General features: G+C 46.8%; 2 protein-coding genes across 12 annotated transcripts in view; one reads left to right on the top strand and one right to left on the bottom strand.

The window, feature by feature from the left end:
- LOC149122043 (cytoplasmic polyadenylated homeobox-like protein 2) overlaps nt 1-15,922 on the bottom strand; it is a 70,043-nt gene that overhangs the window by 11,799 nt on the left and 42,322 nt on the right. The gene's annotated exons all lie outside the window — the stretch shown is intronic.
- On the top strand, nt 4,430-14,416 carry LOC127486992 (transmembrane protein 254). Of its 11 annotated transcripts, XM_089313578.1 has the most exons (5): nt 4,732-5,012; nt 6,232-6,335; nt 7,134-7,193; nt 12,442-12,564; nt 13,962-14,416. In XM_089313578.1, the coding sequence occupies exons 1-4, from the start codon at nt 4,908-4,910 to the stop codon at nt 12,560-12,562; spliced, it is 390 nt and encodes a 129-aa protein (XP_089169704.1). In that variant the 5' UTR covers nt 4,732-4,907; the 3' UTR covers nt 12,563-12,564; nt 13,962-14,416. The 11 variants fall into 11 exon arrangements, with proteins under 11 accessions (XP_089169709.1, XP_069914045.1, XP_069914044.1 ...); XM_089313583.1 differs by lacking the exons at nt 4,732-5,012; nt 12,442-12,564; nt 13,962-14,416 and adding exons at nt 4,430-4,632; nt 9,569-12,388; XM_070057944.2 differs by lacking the exons at nt 4,732-5,012; nt 12,442-12,564 and adding an exon at nt 4,431-4,632 and having other exon boundaries at nt 13,133-14,416.

Genomic DNA, 15,922 nt, shown 5'->3' with positions numbered 1-15,922 from the left:
CACCCAATCCTGTGTATTGAGCCCTGCAGTGTAGGTATGACCAGCACAAATATAGTCCTTGAAATCAGTATTCAGGTGAACTTTAGAAACACATGCCTCCCAATTATCACCTACAAGGAAAAGCCAGAACTTGGGGGAACTCCTGGCAGCTCTATGACCTGGCTCCCACTCCCGTTCAGCTTGGCCTTGGAGAATCACCACTGGCCAACTGTGAGCTCCCACCAGGCTTGTACATGTCTGAGAACTGAAAAACTCTGTCCTGCCAGCCTGACACCTGTTTCAAGTGCTACAGGAAGAGTTCCCAGTGATGCTGGAAGAAAATGCTTTGACCACAATCAAGTTATCAGCATGGCAATTTTGATAAAGGTCATCGGTTTAAAAAAGAATAAAACAAAGTGCGGTAACAAATGAACTTGAGATTCTGGTGCTCTACAGAGTGGACTTGTGTTTCCTAAATGTCTTTTCTCTGGACTTTTTATTATTATTATTATTTCCCAGAAGTTTGGAATTTTTTTCACTTTTGGGATCAATGACTTATATATTCATTTCCCCCATTGTTTCTGTGATGTCAACAGTTTAACTTAAAGTCCAAACCTATGTTCAGTTCGTGGTTTACCTGTTCAAAATGTAGCATTTTCAGGGCCAGAGTTGGGTGCAGTGGGTTAGGCTGCTGCTGTCTGCAATGCCAGCATCCCACATGGACATCAATTTGATTCCTGGCTGCTCCACTTCTGATTCAGCTCCCTATTAATGTGCCTGGAAAAGCAGTGCAAGAAGGCCCAAGGCTTTGGGCCTCTGCACCCACTTAGGATACTAGAAGAAGCTCCTGCTTCAGCCTGGCTCAGCTCTGGCCATTGTGCCCATTTGGGGCATGCACTGGTAGATGAAAGATCTCGACCTCCATATCTCTCCCTTCCCCCCGCTTCGTCTCTGTAACTCTGCCTTCAAATAAATAAATAAATAAATCTTTATTATTATTTGAAAGGTAGACTTACATAGAGAGAGGGAAAGACAGATCTTCCATCTGCTGGTTTATTCCTAAAAGGCTGCAACAGCCAAGCCTGGGCCAGGCAGAAGCCAGGAGCTTCATCCAGGTATCCCATGTGGGTGCAGGTGAAGTAACACCTTGACAGTAGGGATTCCATTTTGGGGAACCTGAGACTCCATTCTATGAAGGTGCCCCCCACACACACACACACCGTGAGGCTCTGCTCTGAAACTATGGTCTAAAACAGTTGAACAATAGCAGTCCACTACATCACACTAGGCAGAGCATAGAAAACCCCTAGCATGATCGCTCAAGCTTGGAAGTGGATAGGCTGCACCTGGGTTAATGATAAAAATGTAATTTGTCTATGCCCTACATATGATTAAAACCAATACCTGGATTAATGTCAAGATTATAATTGAAATTGTTAAGATTGCAACTGGCATTGTCAAGATTATAATTGATACTCGTTTCGCATCGGTTTTAGGTCAGCTTGACCCCCATAACCATGTATTCCCCCCGATCCTAGCAACCATGTATTCCCATCCCAATTTTGCAGTTTTTGCCTTTATAAACCCTGTTGCTTTGGGCTTCAGGGTCGAGAGTTCTTTTGGGCATGAGCCCACTCTCCACCGCCGGCAATAAAGGACGATCAAATTTTATCAATGTGTGGTGCTCCTTTGATTACACTCACTCAGGTACAACACAGGGTCCCAAGCAACTGGATCACCCTCTGCTGCTTTCCCAAGCACATTAGCAGGGAGCTGGATCAGAAGCGGAGTTCCAGCCGTTGTGGCTATCTGGGGAGAGGACCAGCAGATGGAAGACCTCTCTTTCTCTCCCTCTCTGCCTCTGCCTCTCTGCCTTTCAAATAAATAAATACATCTTTAACAATAAGTGGCACCACTGGGAAACAAATGGATGCCCGTATGGGATGCTAGTATCGCAAGCAGCAGCTTAACCTAGTGAACAACACTGGCCCTAATAAATCTTTTTTTCTTTTAATGTAGCATTTTTTTTTTCCATGACCTGACATGTTAAAGCCACAGCCCATCAGTTTGGTGAATCTGGTAAACTGTAAACTGGTGATTCATCAAACTGACTTCCAGCACACTGAGTTTTCCTAATGATTTTCTGTCAAATGCCCACTTAATGAGATTGCAGTTTCTTTATCTTTTTCTCTTTCTTTCTTTTTTTTTTTTTTTTTTTTTTTTGACAAGCAGAGTTAGACAGTGAGAGAGGGACACAGAGAAAGGTCTTCCTTCCGTTGGTTCACCCTATAAAGGCCACTACAGCCAGAGCACTGCGCCGATCCAAAGCCAGGAGCCAGGCGCTTCTCCTGGCCATCCTCCACTCTCTACTCAGGCCACAGCAGAGAGCTGGACTGGAAGAGGAGCAACTGGGACAGAATCTGGCGCTCCAACCGGACTAGAACCTGGAGTACCAGCGCCACAGGCAGAGGATTAGCCTAGTGAGCCGTGGCGCCAGCAATGAATGTGCATTTTCCCAAACCGAACTTTAGCTACCTGCTTGACCCTTTCTCAGACATCTCAATGCTTAATCCACTAGACTGCAACAATAGTAAGAACAACAGCCAACATTACTTTTTTACTCTGTGCCGCCTCTCACCTAACCATGAAGCAGTTATGAACGAATGTCCTCCATACCCAATTCCTGCAGGAAACCTACTGAGCATCATCATCATCAGTCATCACAATGATTTGAGCTTTACACCCTTGGGCAAGAAACCGCCCTGGTCCCACCCACATCTCAATACCACCTCCTGGGGCCAGCGCTGTGGCACAGTAGGCTAAGGACCTGGCCTGGAGCGCCAGTATCACATATGGGCGCCAGTTTCAGAACTGGCTACTCCACTTCCGATCCAGCTCTCTACTATGGCCTTGGAAGACAGTGGAGGATGGAGCGAGTCCTTGGGTCCCTGGACCCGATGAGACTGGGGGTGGGGTGTTGGGTGTTGGGGGAGATTCTGGCTTCTGGCTTCAGATCAGCACAGCTATGGCCATTGTGGCCAATTAAGGAGTGAAACCGGCAATGGAAGCAATCTCTCTCTCCCTCTCTCTCTCTCTCTCTCTCTCTCTCTCTCTCTCTGCCTCTCTTGTCTCTGTGTAACTCTGACTTTCAAATAAATAAATAAATAAAAATTGATCAGATTTGTGAGCTGGAAGATCAGACCTCCACCCCACACTGAGTGACCTCATGCCCCTACCTGACCACACCTCTGTCCAAGTACTTGGGTTCCTCTTCTCCACACGGGAAACTCAGATGGAGTATTCCTGACTTTGGCTTCAGCCTGGTGCTGGCCCCATCCCAGCTGTTGTGAGCATTTGGGGAATACACCAGAACATGGAATGGTTGTCTCTGTCTCTCTCTCTCCTGCCTCCCATCTCTGTCACTCTGCCTATGGTAACTAAGTGTACCTAAAAGGTAATCTATTTAAGTGAAATTGACACTCAGATGCAATGATGGTTTACAGCCCTTGTCTCTACAGTTTGTTGAACTCTTTACTTACTGTAGGGATAATGAGTATAAAGTAAACTGAAAATAAATCTTTGTAAAAATTAAGATTGGATGGCTGGCGCCGTGGCTCACTAGGCTAATCCTCCACCTTGTGCGCCGGCACACCGGGTTCTAGTCCCAGTCAGGGCACCGGATTCTGTCCCAGTTCCCCCTCTTCCAGGCCAGCTCTCTGCTGTGGCCAGGGAGTGCAGTGGAAGATGGCCCAAGTGCTTGGGCCCTGCACCCCATGGGAGACCAGGAGAAGTACCTGGCTCCTGCCATCGATCAGCGCGGTGCGCCAGCCGCAGCGCGCCACCTATGGCGGCCATTGGAGGGTGAACCAACGGTAAAGGAAGACCTTTCTCTCTTTCTCTCTGTCCACTCTGCCTGTCAAAAAAAAATTAAGATTGGGACTAGGAGAGGGAGGAGGAAGAAGGATGGGAGCGTGGGTGGGAAGGATCACCATGCTCCTAAATCTGTATATATGAAATACATGAAATTTGTATACCTTACATAAAATTAAACTCGTTGCTGGAGGCCAGCCTTACCCTGATACTCAAGCCAGACAAGAACACAACAACAAAAAACTACAGACAAATATCTCTGATGAACATAGAATGAAAATTTTTAACATACTGCCAAATCAAAATTGACAGCAATCAAAAACATCCGTCATGGTCAACTGGTCATAGTTCAGGGATGCCTATAATATGTGGATGCCAGGGCCACAGGTGGTGGCCTATTCCACTGCACCCAGCGCCGGCCCCTATTTATCTTTCTTTAAAAAACATGTATGTATTGGAAAGACAGCGTTACAGAGAGCGACGCTTGGAAAGGGTGTCCCCTACAGATAATGACCAGGCCAAGACAGGGCTGGTCGGGCCACCCCCTTGCTTGGCAAGCCCGGGGCCCTCCTCCCTCCTCGCGGGTTGGGCGGAGCAGCCGCCCAGGCCCGCCCCTGCTGGCCCTGCATCCACTGCACTGGGAGCAGAGCCGCCCGCGCCGCCCAGAAAGGAGGTGCAGCGATGGCGATGGCGATGGCGATGGCGGCAGGCAACGCGGCCTACTTCCAGAGGGGCAGTGTGTTCTGGTTCGCGGTCATCATGCTCTCCTTTGGCTACTACACGGTAGGGGCAACCGAGTTGGGACAACCGCCTGGAGGGAGCGCTCCTGTCACCCAGGCCTCCGCCTCCACTTGGAGGAGGGGCCGCGCAGGCGCAGTTCCCGCTCTCTCGCCTCCCAGCGGGGAGGGAAGACAGAACCCGGAAGGAGGCGCAGGCGCAGTCGGCTGCCAAGGCTTTTGGCAGGTGTTCGAGGCCCTGCGAAACCGGTTGGCCTACTTTCCTCAGGTGGGGGCGGGCACGACTCCCCACCTGCGGACTGAGCGCCTGGGTCTTTCACGATGGTGCTGGCGAACTCGAAGGCCGCAAGGGATGCTACCGCCTACTTCCGGACGGCCAGCCCGTTGCCCTCGCTGGTCACGGGGCTGGGGCTGGGATACTTTGCGGTGAGGGGCGGGGCGCGGACGCGGGCGCCTGTGTTTTGGCCCTCCGGGCTGTCGTAGCGTGAGGGGCGCCGTGGGAACGGCGTCGGTGCGCATGCGCACCGCGCGGTTGCCTAGGTTACGAACGCCAGCAGACGCTAAGCCGGGTTTTAGAAGGTTTAGAGTGTTTGAAGCAGGGGGAGTTGCTTGGAAAACGGCGGATAAAGCCAAGGGATGGCTAGGATTTCACTGGTGAGCAAGAACCGGTGTGACAGCAGGAGGACAGCTCTACTGCGGGGAGGAGTGACTTTCGTCTCACTTCCAGGATAACGAACGGGAAAGACGCCCGGAAACAGGTTGGGGTAAACCGGTATCATGTAGGAGGAAGGCGAAGCTAGTTTGGATCTTTCCCGGGAGATCCTGGAACCTGGACGGGTGTCATTTCCACAGCGGCGTCGCTCTGACCACCTCCGCCCTCCTTTCGCCGTGTGCAGGATGGAGGCGTGGGACTCTAGTTTTCCCGAGTGCCCTTTCTGTGCCAGGATCCCGCGACCCTGTTGGAACACACAAGCTGGGAAACTGAAGATTCGAGTTGGAATTTAGTGGAACTGGCAGATGCCAGCCCCTCTCCACCGCGTGGTTAGGAGGCCGCAGTGATATGTTGTACTTTATTGGAATATTGACTTTAAACAGCATCCTGGGAGAAGTAGTGTTGCCTTTGGTGCAGATCTAAGTGGAGCACTAAACTTTGGAGGGGTTGACAGTGATTCACAGAAAGGCTTGTAACAGAGCCTGAGGAGGAGTTGGTAAGGTCACCACAAAAACCTTACATGAACGAGGAGTTGCTGTTAAACCTTCGCGAGTCTGATTTTCCGAGTGTGTCTGCGTGGTGTGCAAGAGTGGAAGAGCATGATTCTAACTGCGAGATTGAGCCCAAGCCACCGTTTGCAGGACAGAAGCTGGCCAAAGCACGCAGACTCCTACAAGTCTAGGAAATAACGTTTGGGGTGGAATTCATGAAAAATCGGATCCGTTCCGCCAGTGCACGGAGCCTGATCATCACCTCGTTTCTTTGTGGCATACGTCCATTGGAGCTGCTTTTTAGAAATAGAGGATGGAGATTCAGGTGCCCTCCTTCAGACCCTGTTTCCCCAGTAGTTAGTTTGGTAGAATTGGTGTTCTTTCCTACCTGCCGGTCTTCAGGTGCCCTAATGGTTTCTTTGTGCCTCTGATTCTCTTTCAGTGGGTTGTCCTCTGGCCGCAGAGCATCCCTTATGAGAGCCTTGGGCTCCTGGGCTCTTTCACTCAGTACCTGGTGGACCGTCATCACACCCTCCTGCACAACGGGTAAGGAGAGTTGCAGAAACGACACGCTGGTCTCGCTGGAGACCTTGAAGGCCTGCAGTTGCCTTTAGGTATTGAAGAATGGCGCTAGTTCACGTTTAGGAATCTTTCCAGATTTCTGTTAGATTTTATCATCTGACAATCCCCCCCCTTAAACTAGACTGACTTGTAGAAATAGGTTTGGGGCCGGCATTAGCAGGTAAAGCCGCCACCTGCAGTGTCGGCATCCCTTATGGATGCCGGTTCGAGTCCCGGCTGCTGTACTTCCAATCCAGCACTCTTCTATGGCCTGGGAAAGCAGCAGAAGATGGCCAAGGGTTGGGCCCCTACACCCATGTGAGGGATCTGGAAGAAGCTCCTGGCTCCTGGCTTGTGATTGGCCCAGTTTCAGCTATTGTAGGTATCTGGAGAGTGAACCAGCACATGGAAGGCTTCTACCTCGCTCTTTCTCTCTCAGCCTCTGCCTCTCTGTAACCCTGCCTTTCAAATAAATAAATAAATCCTTATAAAAATTTTCTTTTTCTTTGGTACAGAGAAATTTTCCATACACTGATTTCGCTCCCCCTGATGCCCACAACAGCCAGAGTTGGACTAGGCCAAAGGCAGAGCCAGAAACTCCATTCAGGTCTCCCACGTGATGGCAAGAATCCAAGTACTTGAGCCATCACCTGCTGTCTGTCAGGGTGTGCATTGGCCAGAAGCTGAATCAGAGACAGAGTTACCGAGACTCGAATCATACACCTGAATGTAGGATGCTGGTGTGCCAAGGGCAACTTAACCTCTTTGTTGTTGTTGTTTCAGGTATTGGTTTGCCTGGATGATTCACGTGGCAGAGTCCTTGTATGCCATGGTGCTGTGCAAGTAAGTCATTATTTAGGTCCTGGTCACCTTTCTCGCGGTATCTGGTAGAAGCTGAGCCACCACATTTAAATAATTCATGCACGCCTAGGCTGAGAGCACTCTGAGGTAGTGTGGAGTACCCATGCCTGATACTGGGCCTGACGCAGGAATACTCAGTAAATGTTCGGTGAGTGAGTCCATTTAGTTTGTGTTAGTTATTATTTACTCCGTTAGTGCATTAGGCTGACTGTTATTTTGTTGTTTTTTTTTTTTTTTACACTTTTTTTAATTGTCTGTACAGCAGCACCTAGAACAAAAGATTAGGAGTCTGCCTCCTAGTGTGTGAAAGAGCCGAGTTACTTTCCTAGGCCAGTAATCTCCTATCTTGATGCCACAGTGAACCACCTGAGGAGCTGTTTCACTGTACATGTCTGGTTTCCACCAGAAAAATTGATCTGGCAGGTCTTGCTTCAGACCTACAAGTCTGTTCTTTCTTAAAGGTCTGCAGGTAATTCTGGAGCTAAATGCAAGTTAAAAGCCCCCAAACAGACCCTACTCAGCAGATGCTACTGTAGGTGACTACTATGTGAGAGTACTGAAAAAGATTCTTTGTACTTTTGGACAATTTGTTCTCCCCTCCGGGACCGTCTGCTAGTGGGGTCCTCCGTGAAGTCCTGTTCCTTTGTTCTCCCACTGGGCAGGCTGAACCCATCTCTACGCTTTGGAGTGACACAGTCGCCCTTTGCCAGAGTGCAAGGGGATTTCCAGGTGGCTTTGTTGAAACTGTTCTCTGGGCTTGAGACTGTGGTAGGAAAGCCCAAGTGTTCTGAGACTCCTTCCCAGTGGCCTCTTGGGCCTCCCTGAGGTCTTAGCTGAGGACATGTGTTTGGCCCAGCCCCACAGCTTGACAGCTCTTGTGACTGGCATTTGGAGCCTCTAATGAAAACCAAAAGACTGTGTTGTGTTGTACACTTCTTTGAAGGGAGAAGGGGAACAAGCCCAGGGAGGTTGCGTCTCTCTTACTGTGTTCCTAAAACCGGTCCTTTAAGGATCTCACGTGTTAGAATGTGCCATAGCTCACTTTAAATCAGAATTAATACTCCTTTTGATTTGTGAGATCAATGAAAGAGTAAATAAATTTGAATGCAAGAATACATGAAGACATGGTATAAATTTGGAGCTTCCCAAATCCTACTGCCCAGGAATAACTACTTGTAATATTTTGTTGAGTTCCCTTTTGTTTTAATCCATACCTGTAAACTTTTAATCCAGTCATCATCCTGTAGGAAAGAGTACTTTGCGCTGTATGTAGATACAGAAATGACCTTGGAGGTGGCAGGAAACTAACATTTACTAAGCACCCTCCATGTGCCAGTCCCTAAGCAGAAGCTCAAGGACACAATCAGGCTATAATATAGTCTCTTAAATCCCATGTTTTAAAAATACATACCTTTCTGAATTTCTTTTAACCAGAGATAAGATTGGACTATATGTTTGACTTTATATCTGCCATAATCATACACTTAAGCACTTTGCCATGTTTTTATTTTTTTTTTGTATTTCATTTTAAAGATTTATTGTATTTATATGAAAGAGTTGCACAGAAAGAAGCAGACACACAGAGAGAGAGGGGGGTTTTCCATCCTCTGGTTCACTCCCCAGTTGGCTGCAATGGCCAGTACTGCACTGATCCAAAAAAAAAAAGGAACCAGGAGCTTCTTCCGGGTCTCCCATGCGGTGCGGGCCCAAGCACTTGGGCCATCTTCTTCTGCTTTCCCAGCCATAGCAGAGACCTGGATGGGAAGTGGAGCAGCGGGGCACAGCACCGGCCCCGCCATGTTTTTTTTTTTTTTTTTTTCCCTGCCATGTTTTTAAAATAACCTTGAAGGCAGGCACTTGGCCCTGCAGTTAAGATGCTACTTGAGGGAGGACACTGTGGTGTAGCAGGTAAAGCCTCCGAGACCTGCAATGCTGGCGTCTCATATGGGTGCTGGTTGGAGTCCTGGCTCCTCCACTTCCCATCCAGCTCTCTGCTCGGGCCTGGGAAAGCAGTGGAAGATGGCCCAAGTCCTTGGGTCCCTGCAGCTGTGAGGGAGACCCGGAGGAAGTTCCTGGCTCCTGCCTTGGATCGGTGCAGCTCCGGCCGTTGCAGCCAATTGAGGAGTGATCCATTGGATGGAAGACCTCTCTGCCTCTCCTCTCTCTGTGTAACTCTGACTTTCAAATAAATACTTTTTTTTTTTTTAATGATGCTACATGGGACAGCCCCATCCTATATCGAAGTGCCAGGAATCAGATCCTGGCTGTGGTCTTAATTCCAATTTCCTGCTGATGCACACCCTCGGAGGCCTCAGATGATGCCTCAAGCCCATGGGTCCCTACCACTCATGTGACAGACCCAGATACTGACCGAGTTCTCAGCTCCTGGCTTCAGCCTGCTCCAGTCCTGGCTGTTGGTGGCATTTGAGAGTGATCCAGCAGGTAGGAAATCAGTTTCTTTCTCTCTCTCCCTCTCAGCCTTTCTGCCTTTATTTCAAATAAAATAATTTTTTATAAAGTTTGGTGAATAGTTTTAAATTTTGCATACTATTCCTCTAGTTGTATATTCCAGAATTCATTTAGTTAAACTAGCAGTGAATATTTAACTTTAAAAAACATTTTTCTTTTGTTAATGATTGTTTAGTTTTATTTGAGAGAGAGAACTCCACTCCACTCACTCATGCTCCAGATATCTCCAGTAGCTGGAGCTGGGCCAGGGCCAAAGTTAGGCTCCAGGAAAGCAATCCAGGTCTGCCTTTGCAATCCAGGTCTCCCACAAGGCAGGGACCCTACTGCTTGAGCAATCAGCACTGTGATGTGGGAGGCAGATTCTTTTATCACTGGGCTAAATGTCTACTCCCTGGGTCTTAGGTCTTTAATCTACCTGGAACTGACTTTTTGTGAGAGGCAAGTATTCAACTTTATCTTGATATTTCTATATGGATGCCCTGTTTTCCCCAAGCCACTTCTTGAGACTTTCACTCTTCATTAATGTGCTGTAGCTTATAGCCACATATATGTCTGTGTTTCTGAACTCACTGTTCTTTTCTGTTGGTTTGCTTCTTTGTCCTTGGGCCAGCATAACATTATCTTACAGTAGTAGCTTTGTAATCACTGACACCTGATGGAGCACGTCCTCTCACCTTGTTCAGAGTTACCTGTTCCTGGGCCTTTGCACAGCCTTATGCATTGTCATGTGCTTCAAAGATGAAAAATTTATCTGTTGGCATTTTTATTAGATTGACCATATGAATTAATTTGTAGCAGAATGGCATATTTCCGTTATTAAGTCTTCTAAACCAGGAAAAATGATTTGTCTCCATTTCCTTAGAGTTCTGTGATGTTTTTCCTATTCTTTATTTGGTTAATATCCAGCTTCCTGTACTTTCAGATGTTGTTATAAGTGACTTTTCCTTCATTTTATCATTGTTTGATGGTAGCATATATGCATATAGTCAGTTTTATATATTGACCTTATACGTAGCAACCTTAAAAATTCATTTATTAATTCTAATAGTTCATCTATAGATTATTTTCAGTTTTCTAGTCATCATTCAAGTGTCTCTAGAAACAGTTTTATTTTTTCTTCTCAGTTCAGTCCCTTTGCTTTGTGTTTCTTCCCTGTTGTACTAACTCATACTTCCAGTGCATGTTGCCTAGAAGTGGACATGATGCCTGGTTCCTGATCGCCAAGCTGTCAGTGTCCTTGCATCATGTTTATTCTAGAGTTTTATAGATCTCCTCTGTCAAAATGAGGATGTTCGACTGTATATCTAAGTCTGCTAAGAACTTTGAAGAATGGATGTTGAAACTTATCAGATATTTTTGCATTTTTTTGGATTTATTAGTTTATTTGAAAGTCAGAGTTACACAGAAAGAGAAAGAGAGGCAGAGAGAGAGAGAGAGTCTTCCATCCGCTGATTCACTCCCCAGTTGGCCACAACAGCTGGAGCTGGGCTATCCAAAGCCAGGACAGGAACTTCTTCTGGGTCTCCCACATGGGTAAAGAGGTCCAAGGAGTTGGGCCATCTTCTACTGCTTTCCCAGGCCACAGCAGAGAGCTGGATCTGAAGTGGAGCAGTCGGGACTCAAACCTGTGCCCGTATGGGAAAGCAGCTCTGCAGGCGGCAGCTTTACCCACTATGCCACAGCACTGACCCCTATTTTTTGCATTATTAAAATGTATAATCTTTATCCTTTAATTTATTGATAGAAAAAAACCATTTGTATATATGCATATAAAGTTTGCTTTAAATAAAAGGTTTATGCAAGTGAGACTTAATTACATACACATGAGCCTGCAGCAAGCCGTTCACTTAAGCTGAATCATTTTCTGTTGAGCTTTCAGACAGTTGAATGACTGTATAGTAACACTATGTTCCAGTTTCTTTCCTAAGCAGTTTGTGTATATATCTCATAAACCAAGTGGGACAGATACTACTGCTATGACTGTTTTTCACATGAGAATACTGTTTCTGAGAGCTACTAGTGATGTGCCCAGGACACAGCTGGCGGGTGGCCAAGCTGGGATTCACATCTGGTACAAATCTTCACATCTTCAGACACTTGCTCTGAAGCCATACCAGTGCCCATCTCCTTTCAGTCATCTCATGAGAAACCGTGTTATAATGCTCTACCCTGCTCTACCTGGACAGTAGCCAGACTAGTTCCAAGGAATAGTGTACCATCCTAAATACATTTATTAGGAAGCAAGGAAGAGAAAAAATAAATTGCCCCTTTAAGTTAAAAAACCAGGGTGGGGAGGTGGTAGACAGATGGAAGTATAGAAAAAGTATAAAAATTAAAAAAGAATAAGGCCAGCGCCGCAGCACACTGGGCTAATCCTCTGCCTGCGGTGCCGGCGCCCCAGATTCTGGCCTCAGTCTGAGCGCCGGTTCTGTCCTGGTTGCTCCTCTTCCAGGCCAGCTCTCTGCTGTGGCCCGGGAGTGCAGTGGAGGATGGCCCAAGTGCTTGGGCCCTGCGCCCACATGGGAGACCGGGAGAAGCACCTGTCTCCTGGCTTTGGATCAGCGTGGTGCGCCCACCGCAGCGGGCATTGGGGGGTGAACCAACAGAGGAAGGAAGACTTTTCTCTCTGTCTCTCTCTCACTGTCCACTCTGCCTGTCAAATAAATAAATAAATAAACAATGCTTCCTGTGAAACCATAAGATCAAAATTATGGTGCTTATATTTTGTACTTTTTTTTTTTTTTTTTTTTTTTTTTTTTAGGTATAAAGGAATCACAAATGGTCGGGCTCAGCTACTCTGGTTCCTACAGACTTTCTTCTTTGGGATAGCATCTCTTTCCATCTTGATTGCTTACAGACCAAAGCGCCAAAAACAAAATTAAAAGCAAATATACAGAAGTTGCCTCTACTTAATTCAGACACCTTTCCAGGGTGACGGGGACTGCCATTTTCACTCAATGATATTTCTATTTTGTAAAAAGTGTCCCTCAAAGCTATCTAGGACCCTGCAGTTACTCATTTTTCGTATAATATGCTGTGGTTGAGCTTGAATAGACCAGTTAGTTAACAAGGAAATAGGAAAAGTAAATACAAGTTTACAAGTAAATTAAGGAACTAGGAAAAGATTTTAGCCTTCAGCTCTGTGGACTCAGCACAGAAGAGGGCTTCCCCCCCACCTTCTTAAGGGCCTCTGGCGCTGTGGGCTCTGCTGTCATCTGGGCTGAGACACACGCTTGCTAGATTTGCTTGTTGGTTTTTCTTTGCTCCTTTCCTTCTTGTTAAAACATCTTGGCCGCACTACCACCATGTTAGCTCTCCTTCCCTTAAATTCTCTCCATCTTTCTGGACCAAGATGTAGGGACACTTCTACAATACATCAGTTCCTTATACATTTGTTAGGCACCTCTAAGGTAGAATCTTACCCTTTCAAACTTCTGTTTCTCAAATTACAGAGAAAAATAAGGAAGTTGGAACGGGCAGACTGAGTGATCACATAGAGGCACGCTGAGAATCAGGGCTGGTGGCCTTCCCTGCTGCTGACCGAAGTGTTCTTTCCCTACACTGGACCCTGGGACACGGTGCCCTGTGGCTCGCAGGGGTTGATTGCTGCTCCAGCTCAGGGTGCAGCTTAGCTCTACTTCCCCCACCTTACCTGTCCCCCTGCCGTGCACGGAGTTGTTTGACCAGTGTTGATTGCTGACTTCACTTTCTACTCGTTCATTATCATTCCAATTTTTATGTGAAAACTACAGGACTCATTGCATACACTGTCCTCTCAAAAGACAGCCGCAAGACCTTTGGCTGACTGTGTCACCGCTTGGTGAGACTCCCGGTGGGAAACCTGTCTCTTTTTCATGCTTTCATGTTCTCCATCACTGTCTCCAGACTCCAAGTGTCTTCCTCCAGCTCTGAAGAGTCTAGCTCACGGTTTATCCATCAAGTTAGTGTCTTCCATTCTGGTGGATATATCTTACTACTGTTGACTGGTGGGATGACTCTGTCACCATTAGGAGCCATTAGGCCTCCTTCCCTAGAGGATGGCTACTTGTTCTCTTTGGACTAGTCTTCATACCCCTTCCATAATATGGGGAGGGGGCAAGTTATTTGTATTAAGCAGACATTTATGAGAAACAACTACCTCCCCCAAAAGAGAGCTTCCAATTGAAACCACAATATAAAAGATTATGGACTGGGGCCACCGACCCTGTTGCATAGCACGTTAAACCTCCACATCACACATGGGCACTGGTTCCAGACCCAACTGCTCCGTTTCTGATCCAGCTCTCTGCTAATAATGTGCCTGGGAAAGCAGCAGTGGATGGCCCAAGTCCTTGGCCTGCAGCCTCGTGGGAGACCCAAAAGAAGTTCTGGGCCTGGCTTCAGCTTGGCCCCGCCCCAGCCACTGTGGTTATTTGAAGAGTGAACCAGTGGATGGAAGATTGCTGTCTTGCTTGCTCTGTCTTTTAAAGAAAAAAGAATATGGACTATGAATTGTTTCTGGTGGTATTTGTCTTAAAGTTTTTCTCTAGTTCTCTTGTGATTATGAGTTGCTTTTCACTAAGGAACCCCATTTTTGACCATGGAGTTAAGCATCATGGAAATCAAACCCAGTTTTTAAGAAGTCCTTTCCAAAGAGAAATAATAGTGACTAATATTGGTGGTGCTGGGGACCGTGCTATCAGGTTATTGAAAGAAATGGATTAATTTAAATAAAATGCTGTGAGTTATCTCTTCAACCAAGTGCTTTTTTGTGTTTCTCAGTTTTGATATATTATCACATATTTGATTCTGTCTCAAATAGACTTTATGGGGCTGTTTGTACGGTTCAAATATCAGTTTTTCACTGACAGAGAAATGCAGAATGCTGTGGTTTCGGGGTATATCCCTCTTAGGTTTATAGAGGCCCACTTTTTTTTTTTTTTTTTGACAGGCAGAGTGGACAGTGAGAGAGAGAGAGACAGAGAGAAAGGTCTTCCTTTGCCGTTGGTTCACCCTCCAATGGCCGCCGCGGCCGGTGTGCTGTGGCCGGCGCATCGCGCTGATTCAATGGCAGGAGCCAGGTACTTATCCTGGTCTCCCATGGGGTGCAGGGCCCAAGCACTTGGGTCATCCTCCACTGCACTCCCTGGCCACAGCAGAGAGCTGGCCTGGAAGAGGGGCAACCGGGACAGAATCCGGCACCCCAACCCAGACTAGAACCTGGTGTGCTGGTGCCGCAAGGCAGAGGATTAGCCTAGTGAGCCATGGCGCCGGTCAGAGGCCCACTTAACTCTTGCACACACACTGAGGCACTGGGGTGGACACCAGCGTGTTTGAATTATAGGACTTCCTCTTGTTTTCATTTCATTCAGCATTTGATAGAAACTCTGCAGCAAGTGAAGAATGTTCTGGCATTTTCTTTCAGTGCCAGAAGTATAAAATCATGCCATCTTATGTGGGATTTTACTATGGTGGGGTCTTAGCAGATGGTGCTGGCTGTTCAGGTCATAGACCCATCCACAGCCTCACAGTGAGGGGAGGTCACTTACACAGCATCACACAGGAAGAGGCCGATTCTGGGCCTTGGGACGCTCCCTCCCTTGCAGCCCAGGAGCTTTGATGTCTGTGAAGGAAAAAATAAAAATGGAGGCATCTTTATGTTGTAGTCTTAGCAATGATATGAGAAAAATAAAAAAAAAAAAAACAGCTTTGAGTCTGAGAAAAAAATCAGAGGCATCTTACTGGAATCGACTTGGAAGGCAAATGGACTAAATTGTTTTCTTCCCCACCCTAAAGATTTTCAGAGCGTGCATACTTCGGAAAAATAGAAAAAAGGACCAAAACAAAACAAATTGCTTCACAATTTACTAACAGGCCCGATTTATAAACTAACAGTATTTCCTACATTCAATATGCTATGACTCAATAGAGCTCAAGTCTAAACATGTTTGATCAGCCACAGTGTTAACAGCCTTGAGTTTAAGAGGTCGTGTTCCAGATAGGTGAAGTTTTTGTTTTAGCAAACAGCTTGCTTTTCAGAGGCCCTTTATGTCTTTACACTGAGAGTCCGAAAACTGCAGAGAAGTTAGGGAGCCTGCAGTTGAGGTATAAAACAGTGGAACAGAAGAAAACAGCCCAGAAATAAACCTGGACATTTAGCAGTCAATGGATCATCGACAGAGAGGCCAGGAACACACAGGAAAGGACAGTCTCTTCACTCAATGCTGCTGAGAAGAAATGGATGTCCACATGCTGAAGGATGA

This window comes from Oryctolagus cuniculus, chromosome 15 (genome assembly GCF_051225735.1).
Source record: "Oryctolagus cuniculus isolate XC-2025 breed Fujian yellow rabbit chromosome 15, ASM5122573v1, whole genome shotgun sequence".
NCBI classification, from domain to species: domain Eukaryota; kingdom Metazoa; phylum Chordata; class Mammalia; order Lagomorpha; family Leporidae; genus Oryctolagus; species Oryctolagus cuniculus.
Note: the sequence above shows the minus strand (reverse complement) of the source record. Positions and strands in the feature narration are given on the sequence as shown.